Consider the following 23,776-nt stretch of genomic DNA (forward strand, 5'->3'; position numbering starts at 1 on the left):
AGCTGCAGAGTTCTGGGGCTGCTTCTTCCTCACAACAGTTATTTTGCCTGTTAAGAGGTACATCGTCGCCTGCTCCAGGGCTTCCCAATGCCCACAGGTCAACTCTGCTCCATGGCCTTAACAAAAAGCCCAAACCTGGGTCCTTCAGAACTGCTCGAGCAGCTTTAGTTTACAACCTGCATCACCTCTCCCTGTTTGTCTTCTCTGAAAAACCTTCTGCTTTTAGAAGTCTAAGTCTTCTTTTCAAAGGAGAACATCACTGTGAGAACTTGGAGTATCTTTGCATTCAAGAACTTTGCCTTACAAATCCTCTTTGAAATAATTCCTTTGATTATTTATGCCTTAAAAACAAACAACAGCATCTGTTGGACTGTGAATCAGCATTACTGTAACACTGCTGCTTTGCTTACTGCTCCTCAGACACTGAAATATCAAACTGCATTTGAATGCAATCGTGTGCCAGTAAAAGATCAACAAGGAAAAAAAAAACCACCAGGGACTTCATTTGTGAATCGTTTCTGGTCACATCCAAGCTGGAAAGCAAAAACTTCCCATTTTCTTCCTGAAGAACAGAAAACACGACCACTTCCATTAGCACCAAAAGGATTTTAAATGAACAGTTCCAGGGAGCTCCTTTCAAATCATAAAAGGTGAATTTTACATAAAAGTGTTTACAAATAAAAGTTTCTGCTTTACACTCAGCTCTGCTCAACACTGACCAGAAGTTATATATACATACACACTAGGCTCAGTAGCTTCAACCACTTTCTCAAGGAGGCTGTAGAATTTATTTAAGAAAAAAAATAATAATAATAGGATTTCTTGGTTCCTGGGTATTTCCTTCAGCCTGCCAGTCGGGTCACTGCTGTGGGCGCAGGGAGCTCTAAGCTTTTGAGGAGAAAGGGTACTGAGGGTGCCACCAATCCAGCAGCCGGACGCTATGCACGGGGTCCAGCACCACCTGCACTCCTTGGTCAAGGCGAGGCTTCTTGCCATTGTGAACAGGGGCGTCCTGGAAGACCAGACGCACGCGATGATGCCTCATATCTGTGCTCACGTTGATGGTGAACTGCAAAAGAGAGACATGGAAGTGCTGGGAGGAGGCAGACATGAAGGAACATGCATCTGTTTCCAGGTAACTGCGATTGCAGACTGATTGCTGACACTGGGTATCAAAGTTACTTCTGTGTGTTACAAGAGGCACTGCTATAGTTAGACTCCAAACCAATTCCCTGTGGCTGGAAGCCCCAAATAAGAGAATTGGTCACACCTGAAAGAACCTCTCAGACTTACAAGAACTGACACACGTGCTGTCCCAGGTATTAGCACACCTGCTCTGCTACTTCCTAACACAAGACTTATGTCTGGAGCTGAATTTGTGGGGGTTAATTCAAAAGCTGCTGTTCTTCCCAGCGGTCAGGGACTGAAGACACAGAGCAGAACTTTGGTCATATACGTTTTACTCTCAGAATCTGCTGCCCTCAGGCAAGAAGAGATTCCATTCTCCTGCATCCCATCTCCTGTTCTCCACTGGGGTACTGACTATTCTGTTCCCAGTTGCTGCACACACACAGGCTCAGCTTCTTACAGAAGCTCTACAACAAACAACATCTCCTGCATCGAATACAGAAGAGCCGAGAGTTCTGAGGAAGCTTAACTGAGGAGACTTAGCAAATCCTGTGATAATTAGCACTGAGATTTCCACAGCTGGCTGAGTGCTGGAGCAGTACGATACACAACTTGGAAGTGCTCTCCCTCCCCTTACAGAAACTGCACATGCAAAAATCATGTGGTAGATATCTCAAACACTTACCAAGGTGAACGTCATACCCATGACTATTGGCACAAATATGAAGTTAAAGGTGGTGATCTGCAGCAGACAGCAATCCTGGTCGGGGTTCGTATGGACTTCTTCATACTGAATAGGTGGCTGAAGACCTTTGGAACATTTGCTCTTAAATCTGGGAGACTTGAAAGAAAGAGAGACAGTTAGCCAAGCAGGAATCTATGATGAGCTTGGTTTCTTCAGATCAGGGCTGCCCAGCAGGTTCACAGAGCTTTCCCACACACCTGGGCAGTGCTACATTATTGACAGAAACAATGTGCAGGACTACTTCATTAGATAGGAATGCTGCAGAATTCCCAAGGGTGCCTTAACAGCCTGAAAACCACCGATGGAGGCTTTCCATTAGCAGGCATTCCTTCACTTCTTGTGGAAATCTTTCCAGTGTAAAGCAAACAGTTTCAGATGTGGATTTACCTTTTGACTATTCAGTCTGTTTTCTGGCGATAGTCAGAAGTCATAACCCAAAGATTACATTATTTGGGGTGAAAAAACAATCCACACCTTACAGTGGAGCAACAGGGGAAAGAAATACCAAGCACAAGATTCTCAACATGTTGGTAATACAAACTGAAAACTAAGAGCAGTTTCAGGACGTGTTTTAGGTTTTATCAAAGGATTCAGAGTTTCCATTTAACATCTGAACCCATAAAACTGTTTCCACATTCCCTTCCATCACATACAATAATCATTACTTCTCCAAAAAAAGTCACAACCATTCTGGTTCTTCTTCCACTGCTGCTGAGCTTCCATACCTGCTTTTTGAACTTGAAGTTGAATTCCCACATTGCTTCTTGTCTGTTCCCTTCGATCTTTTTGCACCAGAAAAGCAGACACTGAGGTGGAAAAAAAGAAACACAACTATGAAACCTGTGGATGAATCACTTTAAATAAGTTACAGTTGCTGAGACTTCCCATTGCAAACAATTACAGAGCAGTTAGAAGCCATTTATTCAAATTAATTGTTACCAAAGAACACACCCAGTAGTTCAGTCTCCAGTCTCAAACAGACCAACTGATCATGAAAAAGGATGATGCAACTTCCAGCCACTGATGCACTGAAGAGAAATCTCTCTGAACAATCCATCCCTTCCATAAGGCAGAGGTGAGTGGTACAGATTCACCTGTTTCCCTCACCCACCAAGAGCTCCCAATATATCAGACTCCAAACAAGACTAAGCAAAGGAACAACTTTGAATAAGGATCAAGAAGGAGAGAATCCAAAGGGAAATGCCAAGAATGATGTATGACCTTTGAGGTGACAGATGAGAAAGGTCTGAAGCTGCTTTAGAGTCAAAAGAAGGTCCTGACATCACTAAGCACTGACTGTTGTACTGCAGAGCACAAAAACACTACCAAGTTAGCACAGTTTAACCAACCTACTGCTCTTATTTCAAAAGGAAATGAGAGAAGAGCCTCCTGCAGCAGAGGTAAGCAGCACCGTGCTCCAATTTAATCCAGTTATCATGGTATGGACACAGGACCTATCCCAGCACACAGCACAAGTTCTACAGGAGTCTCAGCAGAACATCTGAACTAAAATGAGGGGGAAATTTCACTGCCTACCAACAGGCAGAAGCAACTATCCTTCAACAGCCACAAAGAGAACCTGGCAAGTCAACCCACACACCATGGTTTCAACAGCACAGATGCCAGCACACCACTGCAGGTCTTACTGCATGCCAAGAAAGCCTGACTGGGTCACACTGAAAAGCTCACACCTAATTTAATCCAGTATGGTGGAACCCTGAATGAATCAAAGCCAGAGCCATCATCCACCATGGGACCTCTGTAATTAGAGACTAGAAGTGAAGCAGGACCCCTACCTCAACTCTGAGTCACATCCATAAGCAGGAGTCACAGTCCTCCACAGTCTTCATGGGGTGACCAACACAGCTATGAGCAGTCAAGCTCAGAAACACACACCAAGTAACCTTCACGTGGAGGAGAGGAGGTAGCCCTCACATTTTGCCAATAGAAACACTCTCCAGATCTTTCTTATCTCAGTTTAACTCCACCGTCAGCGCTATTTCTAGTTCACCTGCACAGACAGCCTGGTCTAGCAACTTGTTTGGTCATGGCAAGTAGTGAAGCACAAAATGGTCAGTACCTCCTAAGGGGCAGAGGATGTTGTCCACGGGTCAGCCGTCCTGCCCTTCAGACGCGCCGTACGGCCTGCTGCTCCACCAAAAATTATGGGGGATGTCTTTAAAGGGCAAACACTTCTGCTGACACCATAACAGCTCCAGTGTCCCACACAAGCTAGGCTAGGGAAAGAAAAAAGGAAATTAAAGAGGAAAAGCTAGATTTGATAACATGGAGGACTGGGGTCTCCTCTTGCCACATGCAGCTTATGTTAAGAATCAGCCATTATTTTCAATGACCCATAAAGGCATAAACAAAGCCCATGAAAGCAAGAACATGGGGAGGAAATGTCAGACCCTCCTCCATCCCCACTGTGCTTTAGCATTTCAGTGCACAGTAACACACACAGAGCTCACTGTCTTGCAGTGCAGTAGTACAGCAAGACCAGGTTTATAATGGCTCTTTAGTGCTCCAGGGGTTAGGTCAGATCTCTGCTGTTCTAAGCAAAGCCTTGTTGCCATTTAATTTCCTTTTTTGAGACCCAAACAGTGAAAGAACCATCTTCAAACTGTAGTGCAGTAGAAGCTCTAGCAGCGGGCACCAAAGCCGTTATGATGTCAACATGAACACTCCCAAAACCCTGCCAGCATTATCTCATCTCATACAGCCATACTACGTATCTGAGCAGCAGGCATGACCATAAAGAAGTGAGACTGAAGGGCTAAGCGGGCATTTCCTAGAACTGTTCAGCTGTTTAGTTTAAGAAAGACGACACCTAAACTGGGAAATTAAGAGGATAAACAGCTCTGGATGCAGGCTTCTGACTCAGAATTCTGACAATTAAGTGCTTTACTCCTGCTCTGCAGCACCACCTGCTTGTGTTATTGCACGATGCTCCCTAAGCACTACAACGTTTTTGTCCAGGGAGAGGATGGAATAAAGAAGCAATGTTGCACACTGATAGATGGGTTGCTCTATTTTGCATGGAAAAATTAAAGTCAAACCGTTGAAACAAAGCCAAACAAGAAACATGGGCATTTCCAAATTACGGATCAATCATTAGTGATTAAAGAGGATACACAAGATGAAGGGAAGCTGCCTGCCCACACCAGTGACAAACCTCACACAGTCCAACACAACTTCAACCCCAGTCCTAAAGCAGTCGTTCACTCTGCACGTTTGCCATGCTCACATCACTACCTTCCCCTGCTCAGAAACCAAAGATGAAGCATGAACTACAGGAATGGAGTATAAAATGATTCCCTTTCAGTGGCTGTCAGCGTTGCTTCTGATCTCTTCAGATGCCTGCTATGGAGAAAAGATGTATTCTGGCAGGCAGCATCCGAATAAAGCAGAGAATATAAAAACTGTCCCTCCTGCAACCTCCTTTCAGCACCACACTTGCAACAGAGGAGGAATGAGCTTCAAATATCCCTAACAGTTCTCATACTCAGTGAAGCAAGTGCCTTTCTGCTGATTATAAAGCTGCTGAAGTAGGACTGAAGCAACCTAGAAGAGTAACTAAAATCCTCTGCAGGGCAACTACATAGAGACAGATAACCACCACACTACTAAAAGCTACCAGTCCGAGCTAATTCTCACTCCAACCTTCATACAGAAGTTTGGACTCAGCTATTTTTCAAGGTTCCTTCCAACCTCAGCTCTTCTGTGATTCTAAACACCACCTATTTTTACTTCCAGAAAGAGAAAATAACAAAAGAGCACCTCAGACATCCCACTTACTCTGGAATTTTTTAAAGTGCTGGGTGTACTGTCTGGAATAGCTGGGCTCCTGGAGACTCGAGATGCAAAAGGCTCATACATGTGGTACAGCGACCGGATGACACACGCACGGAGACAGTGCAGCTTCTCCATGGACTCAGGCCGCAAGCGGAGGGGCAGGTATGCATCCAAACTGTAGTGCCTGAAAAGCCAACAACAAACCCAACTCAAACCAAAGAGTCAGAATGGCAGAGACATGCAGGAGAGAGAGATGATCAGTGCTGATGATCAATCAGCAAACAGCTGGTTGATCCTGTTGTCAACTCTGAGTCCGTGAGGGTTTTTGTACTGCCTCCAACACACACAGGCACACAATGCTACAGCTCTCCAGTAATTCCCTTGCAGACAGTTGGATATGTAAAGGTCTACAGGTGCATTCAAGTTCCCTAGAACCCACTTTAGCTGAGCCTGACTGCGTGCTTACAAATGCCTGAGCAGTCTGAATGCCTGGGCTTGGGAGTTACTCTGATCAGAAAAAACATGCCAAGGAAGCACTTGCTAGGGAACTTCACACTAAAAAAAACACAGACAAGGATGCCCATAGCTGTGGTTTGCTCTGTACTTATACTTGTATGTGCCTTACCACTTATAAGGACATCAAAGATCATCTATTTCCAACCCCCTTGCCAGCCACTAGATCAGACTGCCCAGGAACCCATCAAGCCTGGCCTCCAGGGATGGGACATCCACAGCCCACCCCATCTCTGGGCAGCCCACCCCAGCATCTCATCACCCTCCAAGTGAAGAATTTCTTCCTAACATCCAACTTAAACCTCCCCTCTTTCAGTTTTAATCATTCCCCCTTGTCCTATCACTATTTAACTGAGTAAAAAACTGGATTTCCCTCCTGCTTGTAAGCACTTTATAAGTATTGGAAGATCACAATGACATCTCCCCAGAGCCTTCTCTTCTCTAAGAGAGAAAACATTCTGCCCTGAAGGACAGTTCAAGTAAGATGTGCAAGGGCAGAAGGATTCGTTTTGCATGTTGACACTCACTGTTCTTCTTTTACTTCATTTAAAACTTATTTCTGCCACTGAGAGAGCTCCTAAATGCATTGGTTTCTTTCATGCCATCCTAAGTACGGGAAGGTGACTGTGATGAAAGCTTGAGGCAGGGCCAGGTCTCTGTCAGTGGTGACTGCCTGTCTTTAAGGTAAAGCACTGACTTTACTGTAAGTGCTTTCTGAACACTTTACAGTTGTGAACGGGAGTTTGTAGGCTCCACAAGCAGAAAATGCAAAAGGCTTTGAGATCTTATAGAAAGCATATGGGAACACGCCACAGCCAGATCCTTCTCCGCAGCCAAAGCAGGTGCAATATACCACAGTTCCTCCACAAATTATGCCCACACCATAATTTCAACATCTAAATATTAAGCTCCCCAAACCATAGGGAAATGTTCTCTTATTTACAGCTCTAAAGAAAGCCATTCATTGCTGAAGCCTCTTAGAATAGTTAAGGCATTCTCTACAGTCTCACCTTCTGTAGAGTCTGGTCCAAAAGGCAGCAGTGCAAGTAACAGTCCAGGCTTTCTTGCAAATCAAAGAGAACCTGACAATGTCTTCAGGGCGAATGTAGGAAGCCAACAGCAACCAGATATCAATGGGGTATTCTTCTCCACCATCACCATCAGGATTTTCTAAATGCAACCAAGGTACATTAGTGTAATAAAGAACTTCCTCACCAAATCACACCTAGAGGTACATGTTATAATGCTGTTAGCATGGGGTGAGAAACTGGAACATGGGTGTAAATGCAGTCACATAAACAAGTCTGAGACAATTTCACTGCAATCCTTTTGCTGGACACATGCAATTGTTTATCACAAGTGTGCAAAGTGGCAGATATAAAGAATAACTGGGGCTGAAAGGGGCTTCAAGGAAGCTCACTACTGCCAAGGGAAGTTCTGGATGTGATTACTTACCTACAGATTTACATGCCCACAATGGACTGTGACCCCAGTGCAGTGCTGTGCATACACAGCCTTGGATATCTGTACATTGTTAATACTGATAGCAATTTGTATGAAGTTAAACTTTTCCTAAGCACAAGGAACCAACTTAAAATTCATTCTTAACCAGAAGTCAATTGGTTATTAGAAACTCCTGCAGGCTTCCACAGTGCAGCAGTTTAGTTTGCTGATTAGACTGTGCTGTATACAGCTTTGCATACTGCTACATAAAGTACAACTGCTGAAGAATACAGCAATGGAATTAATTCACTGTAATGGCAGTAGGGCCAAATCTACTCAGCTGCTGGAAAAACAAACAAAAAGCACCACCTCAATCCATCTGTAAAAAGCCACAGCCTTGGAACCAACCTCAAGACAGAGCCTGGATTCTGCCAACAAACGCATCGTGGGCATCAATGTCTGTTTGCTTTTGTTGGTTTGTTTTTTCCTAAAGCAAACCCTGCTTTCACCTGCATGTGTTCAAGGAAGAACTGTAACACACATCCCATGGCAAAGTTTCATTGCTCTTCTCAAAAGCAGCATTAATTTTCCAAGGTTGAGAGAAGATTGCTGAAAGCAGCAAGCTCTTTGGCTTTGATTTCACACCCAAAGCTCTGCCTTAGTGAAAAGACAACATCTCTGACTGAGTCACAGCAGTTCCTTGGACAAATGGGGCAAAGTGATTTAACCCTTTGCATTATTATGACTTTTATTTTTAAATACAAATTACAGATGCCCTGAAGAGCTGCAGGTTTAGCCTACAAACAGCAGTCATTAACCGAAGAAATCCACACCCAGCACCCAGGAGAAGCTGGTGAACATACCTTTGTGTCTTTTGCTCTTCTTTTTTCTAGATGCAGTTCGCCCACCGATACTTTCCTTTGTATCCATTTCATCACTGCTGTCACAAGATTCTCCTGACACGGAGAGAACTTCCTCAGAAGGAACGCAAGAAGCTTCCAAACCACAGAGGGATTTTACTAGAATGACAAGCAATGACACGATAAATCTGCCAGTAGATAGACAAAAAAAAGATGATTCAAGCTCAGGAGATACTTCAGGGGAACCAGAGCCACTGCTGTGAAGCAACATAACTGCATTAAAGTCTCCTAGTGACTCATGTAAATCCTAGGCCCTGGGATTACCTTGTCAGAACAAGATTAGCACAGGTGAGTGAATTAGTAACAATTATTGTACTGTTTTAAGGAGGAAACAGTGAGGCTGATCCCCCTGGTTCCCCTGAAGCTGTTTATAACTTTGAATAAAACAACATGCTTCTTGTGCAGCACCAACTGGTTGCCCTGCATACCACAGCATCCCTGTAAGACCACTATTCAGTCTCCATAAAGCCAGCACCTATGCTCTAATTGTTCTCAGAACACAGTGAAGTACACTTCCTTCTCAGCAGGACAAAGAGATCTTGTGGCTGAAGACAAGCAATCCATCAGCAATATAACTCAGAGCCAAGTACACAAGCTCCACTTAACCTAGAATTTAGTGAAGGGCCTAATGAGCAACAGCAAGTGAAGACAGTATTTCTTTTGCTGCCTCTGGGGAGATGTTTAAACACATCACTGTTAGGAAACATTTTACTGTAAACTGAGGACTCACTGGGGCAGAAAAAGTCACTAGTGAGGCAGTAGCACAAGTCTTAAAAATGAAAGCTGCAGTCCTGCTGAGCAAGGCACAGAAGAACCAGCATGACAACAGCATTATAAACACTTTGCAAACAGTCTAAAATCTGGGGCCACGTACATTCAAGAAAGTTGAATTTCAACCTAATCTGCTTGGATGAAGAAAAGCACTTCTATCAAGAGGCACCTGGCTACCCTAAAGGAGGTCTGGGCTGCTCACACTTTTCTAGCCCAGCAAAGTAAACCCCTGGAAGGTTTTACATATTGCAGATGCAGCCAGTAGAGCCATCAGAGAGCAAGAAGTGGCAGAAAAAAATAATAATCATTAAGTACTGATTACAAATAAACCTAGGCGAGAGATTTTCCTCATTTCTTAACCACAGAGCAAGGTTGTGAAATGGTAACATGGCAGATGGAAAGGAAGTCTTGAGACAGAGATTGAGCAGTTTAGGAAGAGGGACTGCATCACTTGGTTTCTGGCCATGTCAGAGAACTGCAGTGCTTTGCCAAATGAGCTCTCCCATATTTTGCACAGTTTACTTTGTAAACTGTATGCATTTGTGGCAGTGATATCCCTCATTCTGAAACAGCACTGACCTCTCTACATACAACCTTATTTTGCAAAACCAAATAGAAGCAGATGTCAATACATGACAGCTATGACACCGAATACAGCCAAGCAAGAGATGATAACTGATCAGGACATGGGAAGGGGTTCAGAAAAAGGCAGTCTAGGAAGGAGAGCTCAACAAAACATTTGAGCTGACAACACAAGGCTGTTCACACTGAGTCACACTGCATTGTAATCTTGCCAGAGAGATTCCACCCCATTCACCTCACAGCAGTCATCCCCACCTTGTCCCTGGGGGTTAGGAAGAGACAGATAAAAGTTCAGGAAAATTCCACCTGGCCTTTGCTCCCCTCCCTGGCTCCTGACAGCCACGGGCAGGGCCATGTTTGAGAACCAGAAAGACAGGAGGTGAGAGAGGCCAAAGTTCTCCAGGCAGAGGCTATCTCCTTCCTGCTGCTTGTTGTCAAGGTGCACCACGGTCATGACCAGGACAGATAAGACTGTAAGGACAGCCTGGGGCCGATAAGGATAGAGCCTGAGGATTAGTTCAACAGGAGGGTGAAACCCCAACGATTCTGCAGGGAATTCCTGTAAACTGCAGTCATCTCAGCAGTGAAAAGGTGAACCAGCAACAGGATGACAGATTTTAGGAGAGGGGTTAAACTGCACAGGGCAGGTGATGCAAGGACTCAGAGCAGGGGGCAAGAAGGGAAACATGATACAGTTTGCTATGAAGCTGAAGTGCAGCAATGGGAGGCATTGCCTCAAATGTATGACTGCACAGGAAACAAAACAGCGAGAGGAAAGCCTCCAGCCTCCTACAGAGAGTGGAAGGTGCCCTGATCTGAAAAGCTTGAGTAGTGAAAGAAAAAGAAAGGAGAATTTAGTGGCATCACCATCCTGGTCAACTGCACAGTGCAAAGAGTACCTTCTCTTTACAGCAATCACTGTCTACATAGTAACATTCACCCCCAACCAATTCCACACGTCAGACCAGCTGCATTTAGGAGTCAAATCCCAAATATTAACAGCTCCTGAGCAAAGAGGGTGAGTTAGTCCCGAATGTTCCCATTACACTCAGCAGCTGAAAACCAAGGAGGAAGTAAAGAACAAAGCACTGCAATAGCTGTTCAGGAAACTACTTGCTTATACAGCTTACAACGAAACAAGAGCAACACTCAAAAGACCTCACTGCAGCCTGCAGCACAATTTACCAGAGCTAACCCTATTCCATTATCCTCATTTCAAATAATTTTATCCAGTAGTAAAGTTACCTCCAGTTTTGTATGAGGTAATATAGTAATAAAGACTCTCGTTCTGTGGGTTGTTGTTGTTGGGTGGTTTGTTTTTTTGCTTCAAGCAGGAGATAATAATCTACATTAAAAAAGGAAAAAACTCTTCTATTTAAGGCACCAGGAAAGACTCAGCAGTTCTTGCTGGACTTTCATCTGATATTCTGCAAAAATACTGTCTAAGATCTGAGTAATCCCACAGAGAAATGCAGATTCATTCTCAGGCATCAAACCAAACAGTTTCTACAGGCCATGGGGATGAAGAGGAGCCCCTCAGCACAGAGGATGGAGGGACGGGGGGCAGCTTTCCTGCATGCTGACTGGCAGAGCGGGCTCCTTGTGTGCTGTGCTCACCTTCCTGCTGCACTGCATTGGCCACAGCTTTCTTCACCCTTCCAGATTTCACAACAGCCGGGTCTGAGTTAGCATAATCTGCCACCGTCACTGCAGGAGAGTCAGGAGAGAGGGTGTCAAAGGATTACGGATTACAAGCAGGGGAGAGAGAAGGTCTAACAGGTATGATCCCTTCTCAAAGGGAACACTGCATGGGGACAGAGCTGAGGAGACAGCACACAGCAAAAGTATCCCCAGCAGCACGCCTGCAGCCCCACAGGCTTCCACCACACTCACAACCACCCAACCAAAGAGCAGCTCTTTCCGTGCCCAACCCACTCCGAGCCCCTCACAGCAGCCCAACCCACCCAAACCGAGGCTCCCCGCCCTGCCGCACCTCCAGCTCAAGAGGCCTCGCATCCCCTACCCCACAGCCCGGACCCCTCCCACCTCCGAACCCCCTCCGCTCCCGGGCCAGGCCGCAAGGCCCGCTAGGCCCGTCCCCTCGCAGAGCCTCGCTCCCGTCCATCCCCTCTCTTCTCAGGGCCGTCTCTCACCCCGTTCGGAGCAGACATCGTCGGCACGGAACTTGAGGCGTTTGCGGGCGCCCCGCTTTGGCATGGCGGCGGCTTCGGGGCGGCCGCGCGGGGCCATGTCCGGCCCGTCCCGCCCGGGGGCCGCCGAGGCGCCGCGGGGACAGCGCCACCTCTTTGCAAAATCTCGCGATAGTGTGACGTCATCTCTCTGCGCCGCGCCCTTGCGTCACGGTGCCGGTAATAGGGATGTGTGGGGTAAGAGGCGCTCCCGGTAACACGGGCCTATGGAGTAACTGGGCCTCATTAACCAGCCCGTTGTGCTCACAGCCCCCATACCCGGCCCCATCCATCCTGCAGGCCTGGTAACGTGTACGAGCTGCCACTAGGCTCCTTTTCCTATTACTTTTAGAGCCGTGCTGAGTTGTCAGCACTTAGTGATGCCACCTCCTGGTGAAGGAGCCATAGTGAAGAGTTGAGATTCCCATTGGAGATTCCCATTGGAGATTCCCGTTGGGTATCATTGAATGTCCACTACTCGGACATGCAGGCAGGGAGCCTGAGGGGCTGCACCTGCATTTATATGGCTGTCCTGCAGCCATAGGAAAGGCACAAGCTCAGTCCCATCACCATCCCAGTAGACACTGTGCAGCCCTCAGTGCATTTCTTCCTCTCGGAGATCCTTAAAATACAACGGGAGGGTTTTATCAGCCAAGAATATGGCAAGAGGAAAAGTTTTGTCTGCTCTGGGCAAGGAAGGTCAGCCGTTGGCTAAAATGCTGTTTCTGGTTGTATTCGTCTGGGTTTAGAGCAACTGATATGAATTAAAGAGAACAGCAATGAATGCAGCCAGATCCTGGTACTAACAGATCCAGCTGCCTCTTTGGTTGCATCAATACTTGAAAAGGTTTCCCTTGGACTATGAGAGTTGCTATCTGAGAACTGGATCACAGTGTTGTGCTTTAAGAGTTCTTAGGAGCTAATTCTGACACATGGGAAATAGAGGAAGTTGTATCAGGACAAGAGCTATTGCAAATACGGCTGTTTCCAGCTGTGCCCAGCACAGTTCCTCATCCAGCAGGTTGATAACATTGGTGGCCTTTGTTTTCTAAGACATCCCAAAGTCCTCCAGTAAAACTATCACAGAATGAGCTCCATGTCCCTGCTCAAAGACAGAGGAGGCAGTGCTTTACTGCAGGGCTGTCAGTGATATCCAAGTGCTACATTGCTGAGTGCTCCGTGATGGTCCAGGTGAGGGATGTCCCAAAGGATGCTGAAGGGTTGCAGGGGTTGAAGCAGCAACCTGTGGTTTAAGAAGGCCTGGATTAATTGCTCATCTTTTAATGAAGCCTACATGTGCTGGGCTTGTTGGGCACAGTGCTGGGGTGGGTAATGGTGGGGAAAGGGGCACCCAGGGCTTGGTTGCCCTTCACGGGGTGGCACCCCACAGCCTGAGTCTGCTCCTGCTTCGTTCCCCATAGGGATGGCTGAGACCTCTGGGCAGGTCGTTCCTGTTATAGGGGCTGCCACCCCAAGGAAGTTCCTGCCCCAGGAAAAGCTCCTGCCCCTTCAAGAAGATTCTTGCCCATGGCAGTTCCTGCCCCACAATTGAGCTTTTCGCCCCCCCAGGGTTAACCCTGACCCCCAGGATCCCACCTAGACCCCAGACCACATGAGGGAGGGGCGTGGCCAGAGCAGGGCGTGGCTGTAGGGGGCGGGGCCAGACGGGGACGGCGACGCAGGGGCGGGGCGGGCGGCGGGAGGCAGCGGCGGCGGCGGCGGCGGCTTCCAGCGACTTCGGCGCTCGGTGAGTGCGGGCGGGGCCGGGCCCACGCCGCCCCGGGGGATGCTCGGCTCTCTGCGGGGCAGGGCAGGGGATGCTCAGCCTCCATTCTGCATCCTCCACCCGGTGGGGCTGCCCGGAGGAGCTCTCCTCGTTTTGCCATCCCGAGGGATGCTCTGCATCCCCCCTGGGGCTGGGCCGGCCGGGCTTTGCTCCCCGTTGTTACCTCCGGTAGGGTTGGACCGGGGATGCTCTGCCTCGCTGTAGCAGGTGGGGATGCGCTGCCTCCAAGGGCCGAAGGGTGTTGCGGCTGGGGGAGCTTTGTTCCACCCCGTTGCTGCTTAGAGGGGGGTCTGTGAGTCAGGGATGTGCTGAGCATCCCTGTTTCCCTTGGACAGAAGATGGGCCTGGGGGTGTCATCCTCGTCCATAGGCATCACCCATAGGCCAGGAATCTGAGCCCGGGGATTGCTGTGTCCCCCATAGCTGGGGGCTGCCTGATCCCTACTGGATGTGTGGGCAGGAGGGGTGAAGAGGTGGACGGACCTCCTCCAAGCTGCAGGGTTTTTGGGGGGGAAGGGCAGTGATTCCTGTAACCCTGAAGTGGGGAGTTCTCTGCTTTTCCAGCTGTCTTCTGCCCTAAGCAGCCCCCGACTGTGGTGCCAAGCTGTCCCTTTGCACTTCTGACTCCCATTTCCCATTATGGGTGAACATCCTGATGAGATCAGCCCTTACCTGTGGCCTTCTGCTCTGATTTCCATGTGCCATGTCCTCCTGCCTCCCTCAGTGTTGTCTCCAGCCTGCATGCATCCACTCAGGTCTGAATCAGCCTTCGAGCATCCACCCAGCACTGAGCCTGGGGCTGGACCAGCTCATGGACAAGCTCACAGGGATGGTCCTGAGCTCAGCACCGGGTGGATGTTCATTGAGCCTGGGGTTGGATCAGCCCAATGAGCAGCCAGCCAGCCTGGCTGCCTCCAGCTGTGCTCACACTGGTTCCTATTCTCCTGTCTCAGTACAGCCATGGCAAGCTGCCTCCAGACACTGTGATTTCCTCCTGAATAACACCAGCCCTTCAGGGCCTCATTTATCCCTCAAATTGCATCGTTATAACCGCAATTGGCTTAGGAAGATAGGTTTTGTTAAAGCTGTACAAAACCTTCTGGGGACACTCCAGTTTTGGCCAAGTAGGTGCTGGCCAAATATTCGCTTAAGCTCATTTTCCACCATCTGCTTATATACTAGAATGAGGTTCTCCTGGTGGGTTTGACACCATGGCACTGCACTGTGAGTTGGTACAGAGGCAAGGTGTCAGCTGGAGTTTGGTACCTGTGTGGTCCAGGAGCTTCTTGCTTGTGGTGCTGCCTGTAGAGATGGAAAGCTGGTATCTTTGTGGCTCCAGTGCTCTGGGAGTCGTGGATATCTCTGCTCTTGATGATGCTCCAACACATACATCCCTGTGGGCATCTCAGGAGGGTGATGGCTGGGAGGTGGGACTGATGCCTTCCTGGAGGTTTGTTAGGGATCTGCAGGAGCAGGTGGCTGGTGCTGGTGCCCATTGATACTCAGGTGCAAGGATGACTTTCCAGCATCAGTGCAGGCTGTGAAGTAGTGAAATGGTTCCGAGCTCTTTGCTACTCGGAAAGTTGTGCTGATATAATTGGATTTTCATTTGGTCTCTGCTGTGGTCAAGCAGGTTGAAATGCTTGTGAGGACACTGTAAAGCTGTCAGTTTCGGTTGCACGGTGAGGACACCCAAAGGGATGAAGTGGGTTTTCATCTCTCATTTTTTGTGCAGAGCTGTGCTGGAAACAGCCCTGCCTGCCCCAGTGCTGCACCACAGTGCAGTGGTTTCGGTCCCACAGATGGAGGCATCCTAGAAACGGGTACCCAAACTTCTCCAAAGGCATGAAGGGCTTGACTGTATCTCATCAAAGTTACCTTTCCTTTCCTGAATCTCCATCCTGGCGCTTTAAATCAGCTCCAAGGTCTCTGTCTCCAGTGCAGTAATCCTGCAGGACTGACAAGGCTGGAATTTGTCTGAAATGCAGATTTATTTTTTTTCCAGCTCCCATTTTTCAGTTTCTTCCACGCTTCTCTTAGCAGCCGTAAAGATGCACCGGCTGGGTGGCTGCCTTTAATTGCATTAAAAAAGAAGAAGAAAATAAGCAACAAACGAGAGCTCTTTTTCCTCATCCTGCCCATTGCAAATGATTTCCAGGAGAGGGCAGTTCCCAGGGCGTTCTGCTGCCTGATGTGGTGCCTCCCTCCCCTGCAACCTCCTCAGCCGTGAGCAGCTGGTTCCTTTGAATGGGAAGGTACAGCAGGGAGGGCATTCAGCATTCAGGAGAGAGAAGGAATGGCTTGGGTGCTATGGGCCAGCCTGGAGGAGAACGGATCTGTCCCACATTGCTGTTCATCTGCCAAGCATGCTGCTGGTTTAAAGCTTTGGTTTTTACCCTTTCTCGGTAGAAATGAATTGTCTTCATAATTACAAATGGGTTTTACGTTCCCTGCTAGCATCATCTGGGATGTGAATAATGTGCTGGGGCAGAATACATGCACTGTGGTGGCAAGAAGGTTCAGTAGCCAAGAGGCAAGGGCTGGGCTGGGCATTGGGTGGTGGGACTGCAGGAAAGGGGTGATGCTCAGCCATAATGCTCCCCCATTGCTTACCTCCTCAGGAGCCTTGTGAGTGTGCTGCATCCTGGGATGGAGCCTCTCCTGCCAAGCCTGGCCCTTCAGGCTTCCAAAATGAGGAAGGGTGTTTATAGCCTTGCCAAGGCATTAACATACGTGTCATAAACCTGATCCAAAGCCCTTAATCTTCCTGGTGGTGCCTGGTGCTATTCCCTATCCAAGAACTTTTGGTGCCAGGGGTTGTAGGCAGTGAGGAGAAAGGTGGGCTCATACAAAGTTTACACCCTCAAACATTCAGTTAATCTTCCCTGTAATCCAGTGACTGGCAGCTGTAGTCACTAACCACATCTCAGCCTCTTTCTGGCTTCCCCCCCTCAAGCGTATTGCAGGAAGGAGTGATAAAAGGTCCAGAGGTTATTTTTGGCTGTAGCAGATTTATTCACACTTTGATCAGCCAGGAGGGGAAGTTATTCTGGTCCCAAGCTGTCCCACATACACACGAGTACCTTGTGAGGGTGTGATTTCTCCAGGTGAGGTTGTGAGATGACATTCTCCATTTGGGAGTGATCTCATAAAGCACCTGGATGGTTCAGTGGGCTGTGAGCCTGCCATGGAGTTCAAAGCAACCAGAGCCCCACAGCCAAGGCATACAGGTCTATGCTCTCCTGTCCTTTGGGGATGGGTCCAAACCCAACATTCCTGAGGTGAGATGGAGCATCGTGCCTTGAAATCCTAGTGCCATCATGGGAGAACATGACCAGGTTGTGTGTTTGCCCCATACCTGGGCTTGGGTAGCACACTGGGCAAACCTAAAGCCCCTCAAGGACCCGTGTCAAGATGCTGGGGACTGCTTTCCCACTTGGAAGAGCTGATGAGAGGAAACTCTGGAGATTCCCATCTGCCTGGGGACAGTTGCTGTCCTTGCTCCTCATTGGCAGTGCAGCACTGAGTGCCTGCATCTTTGGGATGCTGAGGGCAGAGTAAGGGCTCTATAGCCCCTAATCACTGAACACAACAGAATGGCTTATCTTAGCCCTGTCCGCATTTAATGGTGAGCTCTCCTGACCAACAGGCTCATCTTTCCTGATAAAAGCAGTATTTTCTTCCACCCCAGGTCCAGAAAGGGTTTGTTTTGTCCATGCTGTCTGTCTGAGATCCACGTCCTAAGGCAGAAACAGCCTTGGCTGAGTGCTGCCAGCATGCTTGGGTCCAGTCACCAGAGGCAGTTGGAATTCTCTTTGGCAGTGGGTTGACTTTTGGGCTGTATTTTGGTTGCTGCAGAGGTGCAACATCAGGGACGAGCTTCCCCTCCTGGTCCCTGCATCCCCAAAGTGAGACACCTCACAGCACACAGAGCAAAAGGAAACACGTTCGTTTTACCCCAAAGATTGACAGAGCCATTGCATTATGTTAACACTGGCTCCCAAGAGCAGAATTTCACCCTTTGTAGCGTAACAGATGTCCTGTACCCAGCCATGCAGCAATATATATATATATATATATATATATATAAAAAGAAAAGGTGGCTGTACAATAGCCAAGTCATTTGAGAATTAAAGTGCTGGTATTTTTAGGCAATGGAGTACGTGTGGGAGAGATCTCAAAGTGCAGGCTGATGCCATTTGCTGCAGGGCAGTTAGAATTAGATTTATTGACGACGTGTGATTTGAAAGCAACACCGGCACTCATGAAGAGCCTTGCAGTGATCAGCAAAGCTGGGGCTTATTTTGGTTTCATTTTAGGAGACAAAATGTCTTTATATACATGTAAACACAAAGGAGATGGGGAACGATAGCCATTTCTGCTTGCAGAGACGATCTGATTGCCATCTCCAAAAATGATCACTGCAAAACTCTTGTAACTAAATTAACTACAAACAGATGATCAAATGAAAACCCTTTATAAAATATATATATATATGGCAGCTCCAAAGCTATGGCAATAATCCAGTGATTATCATCCAAGTTTTGATGCTGGGGAGGAGGAAAGAGAAATGTCTCCATCAAGCAGCAGCTATGGCACATGTGGGAGTTTGCCTGAGCTCCTCCTCCCCAAAGCTGGAGGTGCTGCAGGTCATGCTCAGGTGATCTGCAGTCTCCCTCTGTCCCACTGTCACCATCAGCTTGGGTTAAGGCTGATCCTCTGGAAGAAGGAGCTGGTGCATCTGGGAGGACTCGTGGGTACAGGATGAGTGCTGGTAATGCTGGTACCCAGAGCTGGCTGCAGCTGGTGCAGACTGGCAGCTCTGGGAGGATGCTGAGATGACAGCTTTGCTGTCTCCATATCATGCTCTGAAGGTGTCTGAGTTCGGAAGAGTCCATCCCATGTGCAGCAGCAGCAGCTCCCAGCACCCTGCCTGCCCCGACCTTGCTCTGACAGGGAGACGTGTTCTGTTTGCTGGCTGCTGCACTTGTTCTCTTCTGAAAAGTGAATACTGTCAGATTCAGAGCAGCTCTGGCCATATTGCACGCATATTAAAGCAGAGTTGAGGAGAGGCTCTGCATGTGTGTGCCTGCTTCCAGCACTTACTGGGTGGGAGTTGGCTTTGTGCATGTCAGGGTCTCCCCTCGGGGGCGTTACCCACAAACACAGCTCACAGGGAAGCAGCAGAGAATGATGCCAAGCAGGGAAGCTGCAGTGGGGAGTCTGAGCCACTCCTGCCTGCAGATCTCCTCGCTTCGCTGCCTGCAAGACACCAAAGAGGCTGGGGAGGACCAGCTCATCTCAGCAGCGTGAGCAGGAGAGGGACTTTGTGTCTATGCTGGAAGAACCAGAGCAGCTCTGGCTGAGCCTCCTGGGCTGGAGCTGCCTTCACTCCGCTGCAGGAGCCAGAGCCCGCAATGCTGCATGACACTGATCCAGCCCACATGCTGCTCTCCTTGGCCATCAGCCTGAAAAGCTGGGGCCACATGAGGCCACGCTCACCTGGTGTGGGCACCAGCTGGGGCTCTGCACAGCTGTGCGTGCTACAGCTCAGCTCCTAGGGCTTCATCTCACTGCTCATGGGGAAGCTGGAGGGACTACTCGATTTGCTTCTCAGCTCATAATTCCAGTATGTGTGGGTTCCTGGCTGTGCTGATGGTGACCTGAGAAAGCAACGTAGCATCTACACGTGGAGCGGGGACATCACGTTATGGCAGTGGTATAGTCCAGGGCTGGCGGTGCTGCACAGGATGCCTCAAAGCACAGAGACACTCACAGCAGCTTTGTAGGGCTCATTGATCCACATGGGTCAAGGCTGTGATGGGGCTCCCCATGGCTGCTGCTCTCTCTTGCTCGCTGCACAGCCCCATGCATGCCTCCAGAAGTTGGCTCTCTGCCGTAGGCACTGTATAGCTGTCAGGGGCCAGCAGAGCCCTGCTTGGATGCTTCCTCCACATCCCACTCACTCTACAGCTGTTCAGCTTCCCATTCTATCCCCGTTCTCATCGCTCATCGTTTCTCCCTAGATAAAGGCTTTTTAATAACATCTGACATCTCAGACATCATTTCCTTTCTTCCACTCCAATTTTCTTCCTGTTCTTCATAGCTAGGGAGCCTTTCTTTGTCCCCAGCCAGAGGGGAGGTGTCTGATATTGCTGCTGTTATCATATTCCAGGAGGTTTTATCAGGTTAATGAATATCCTCTCTCTTTTGTGTCACTTCCACTCCCATCTTCTTTAGCCCAGTTTCTCAAGGAAATGAAAGGGCTCGTGTTAGCACAGCCTTTTCCCTCACCCCACTCACTCTCAAGCATGATGGTCTCATAGCAAATCCAATGGGGCAGAGAGCTCAGAACTCTCCCAGGCCTGTGGCCACAGGAGAGGTGGGCAGACACAGGCAATGCCTGGCCTTCGTGTCCCCAGCCTTTGTGTCCCCAGCCTTGTTAGCTGGGAAACAGGCTGCATCACCCAGCTGATTTACTGCCCAGTTGCTTTGTGTGTTCAGGCAGAGAACCAGAGAAGGAGGGCTGCTGTAGGCTCACAAAAACAGGGCATTAGGCTCATTTTGAGGGACCCAAGCTGTGTTTCCAGATGCAGACTCAGGCGTGTCTGTGCTCAAGGGCTCTTCTTGCAGCAGCAAGGGCTGCAGCTGGTTTAAGCTGCTGTGCTGTGAGCTGCAGTGCCAGTGGAGCCAGCAGGGATCCCCCACTGCAGCCCCAGCTCCCATTGCAGCAGGGAAAGGCAGCAGTGCTCCTCCAGAGACTGCTGCAAAATCCACTTCCCTGGCTGTAACATGGGAGTCACAGCACTACCAGCAAGGGAAATCCTGCAGCTCCTGCAGTCAGAAGCTCACATGCTTTGGTAGAAAAAGACCAAAGAGAGTCTCAGTGTGTGACTGGGGCTTTGTGGCAGGGGATGGTGAGCCACATGTGCACATTCTCTCCTTCCTTCACCTGCCATGGGGAGAGGGAGTCATGTCAGGCTCTAAGGATCTTGCTGCAGCATGTAGTAATCCCCAACAGGGAGCTGGCTGGGAGGCTCCAACACAGGCAATAAGTGGGGTCCTCACCATGTCTCCATAGCTCCTTTCTCCTTAGGGATCACCAGACATGCCATCCCACTAGAAGTAATTGGTTTAAGTTCCTACCTTCCAGTCTATCATTCTCTCCTTGAACTCCCCACCTGCTTGTGGTCTGCTGAGCAACAAGGTTCATTGACAGGAGGGGACAAGCAGCCATTATGCCATCCATGGTCTTGCATCATGCAGGCACACAGCATGTGTTTTGGAGGTAGGCTTCTTAATCCACTGTGAGATAAAGGGAGGAAAGGGGCTTGACAGTGGCCTCTACTCCGCAGGTAGGTGCCTGCATGGTTTCTCTTTCCTGGAAGTTTCAGTTTTCCTTTGCGTTTTCCTGCCTCATCCTTTAATGGCAGTGAGATGGGCACTAATTGAGGAGATCCCAGCTGAATATTCCACTGAGGAAGCTGCTAATTTGAAGACATGTCTGTAATAATTAAATCATTATCTGGAGGGAAGTAGAGAACAGATACCCAAAACGGGCCTAATTAAAATCCATACCCACGATGACTTGGGCCCTGGGCCAGAGCACATCATAGTCTGCTGGGGATGTCTTCATGTGTAATTGCTTTTCAGGATGTCAGTCCCACCAGAAAACCCATCTGTTCCTCTCCACGAGACCAAGGTTGACCCAGAAGCTTTCTTGCCTTATCTCAGGTTCCCCAGAGCATACTGAGCTAGAGGAGGACCATATGCTTCTGATGGGGCATAGGGAGTAGGGAGAGCCAATCTGCGATGATATTCAGTTCTTGGGACTCCAGAACTAGATTCCTCCATGTCTCCAGAAGATTTGATCCATATCTTCTTTCATCTCTCAGGCTTGGCAAAAGCCCTGATGTGAATATTAACAAGGTGAAACGCAGCAGCAGGTTTCACTTCTAACAAGATAGCCTTGATCCACTGCGCGACAGCAGGGAAGAGCTTACAGCTGTCCAACCCAAAGCCCATCCAAAAGCTGATAAGGTGAATTGGTGTATTTCCCTGTGCAGACAAGTTCAGGGAGCTCTGTCTGTTGGGTGTGCATATCCTGGTCACTCATCTAATGCCCCCACACCACACAAGTAGCTAAAGGTCACCTTAGGTGGGCTGATGGCCACAAGGAGCATCTGAGCCTGGGAAGGTCAGAACAGAGCACGGTGCTGGAGCCACTTCTGCTTGGATGAGCATCCCACCAATCTCTGGCACATTGTGTTCCCCTGTCTTGCCTGGAGGGACTGCAGCACTGCAATGGTTACATAGGTCCTGGGGACAGACTGCTTTGGGATGTACTATCCCTCAACTAATGGCTGATGGAGCTGGGCAGGAGTAGCTGGCTCCACTTGCACCAACACCAGCAGGAGCTGGACACTGTAGGATGTTCAGGATCCAAATCCATACTGTAAAGAAGTCTGAAGCTTAAAGCTGCCTGCAAATGTGGTAGTTAAGCTCAATAAAAAACATCATAGCTGCTGTGCTCAGTCTGTGTGTAGAAAGAGACTTGAAGGGAATGACACCTCAGATCCTTGCAGGGCTCCTGAGGTGCTACTCCCAACCTTGCTGTGCTGGCCAGATACCAGCATGTTACTCCCCTCATTCCTGAGGCTCCCTTTGTGTTATGAAGGTGCAACACTACAGAAAGCACAGCAAAGACAGCAGAACAGAAAGGTCACATACTGTACCAAGCAAAGATTTACACAAAAGCAATAGCTAAAGGTACAGAAATAAAGGGAAGAAGCCACTTACCTTCAGAGGGCTCCAGATATGCAGGAATCTCCAATGTGATCCCCACTCTCTGCTCATACAGCTCTATGCTGAGCTCCACCCCACCAAGTGCTGGTGCAGAGGATGAGGACAAAGGCACCATTGGGGCCATGCCAAGCAGGATAGGTGATGGGACCACTGGGAAAACTTTCCCATTTCTGCTTGTCTGGGCATGGAGTTGGAATACATTCACTTCTCCTTTGATGCTCCAAAGTGCCAGCATCATCTTCTGCCTCTGGAGACATCTCAAGCAGCCAGCTGCCCTATGGCACATCTATCCCTCATGGGGTCCTTGGAGATTGTTAGCAGGGGTGGGGGGTGTTGGTTGACAGAGAGAGCAAGAAGGGAGTGAGAGGAGCTGGGCAAAGCCCTCGGGGCTCTGCTGAAAGATGGTGGTGTTCACAAAGCTGGATTTATTCTTCCCTATCTCTCTGGACAGAGCTGTGCTGCTATCAGTTCCTCCTGGACTCCATCCATGAGGAGTGAGCTCCAAGTGGAGCTTTTCCCATGCTTGGGTGTTTTTGAGGTGCTCTGTGAGGTTTCTCTGGTGGCTAATAGGGATTGAGCTAATTCCACTGTTCTAAGAGACAACGATGTGGATTTCCCTTCTCGACTCAGTTCCCAAAGCACAGCACCTTTGGGATGCACGCTTCAGAGGCATGGTGAGCCAGTGCCACAAGACATTTGGGGATGTGCAAGGGCCGAGTCACCACCTATAATTCCATCTTGCAAGAAACCAGGCTTGAAATGCACGGCGCTGCCTGGCTGGGGCTGGCACGTGGCCCCTGTGCTGTGCCTGCAAGCTATGTGCCAGCAAGCTCTGTCTGTGGGCTAATCGTGTTTAACGAAGAGGGTGGGTTGGAGATGTGTGCATGCTCAATGTAGGTTAGACAGAGGCAGACAGAGCTCCAGTGTCTGTGCCTTGCCCCTGGCCGCCTTTTAAATGTCACTGTCCTCAGATGTCCCCGTGCGGCTGCTTCTGCCTGTGTCACTTGCCATAAACCACAGGGATGCAGTGCCAGGAGCTGACACCCGGCTGCCTGCACCCCCTCTGCCTTGCAGGGCAACCTCGAGGTCATTTCCATAGG

General features: G+C 48.9%; 2 protein-coding genes across 5 annotated transcripts in view; one reads left to right on the forward strand and one right to left on the reverse strand.

Annotated features, from left to right (window-relative positions):
* Positions 1 to 116: 116 nt before the first annotated feature.
* TMEM183A (transmembrane protein 183A) lies at positions 117 to 12,200 on the reverse strand. Its single transcript, XM_072355981.1, has 8 exons — positions 12,051 to 12,200; positions 11,515 to 11,604; positions 8,488 to 8,643; positions 7,192 to 7,351; positions 5,672 to 5,852; positions 2,599 to 2,679; positions 1,814 to 1,969; positions 117 to 1,069 (listed from the first exon to the last, which is right to left on the reverse strand). The coding sequence occupies exons 1-8, from the start codon at positions 12,145 to 12,147 to the stop codon at positions 884 to 886; spliced, it is 1,107 nt and encodes a 368-aa protein (XP_072212082.1). The 5' UTR covers positions 12,148 to 12,200; the 3' UTR covers positions 117 to 883.
* Positions 12,201 to 13,758: 1,558 nt separating this feature from the next.
* Positions 13,759 to 23,776, forward strand: part of PPFIA4 (PTPRF interacting protein alpha 4) — a 42,607-nt gene continuing 32,589 nt past the window's right edge. For all 4 annotated transcript variants that reach the window (XM_072355850.1, XM_072355851.1, XM_072355852.1 and 1 more), the window contains exon 1: positions 13,759 to 13,833. The gene's annotated coding sequence lies outside the window, so the exon portion shown is untranslated. The remainder of the gene's footprint in view (positions 13,834 to 23,776) is intronic.

This window comes from Excalfactoria chinensis, chromosome 23, assembly GCF_039878825.1.
Source record: "Excalfactoria chinensis isolate bCotChi1 chromosome 23, bCotChi1.hap2, whole genome shotgun sequence".
NCBI lineage: Eukaryota > Metazoa > Chordata > Aves > Galliformes > Phasianidae > Excalfactoria > Excalfactoria chinensis.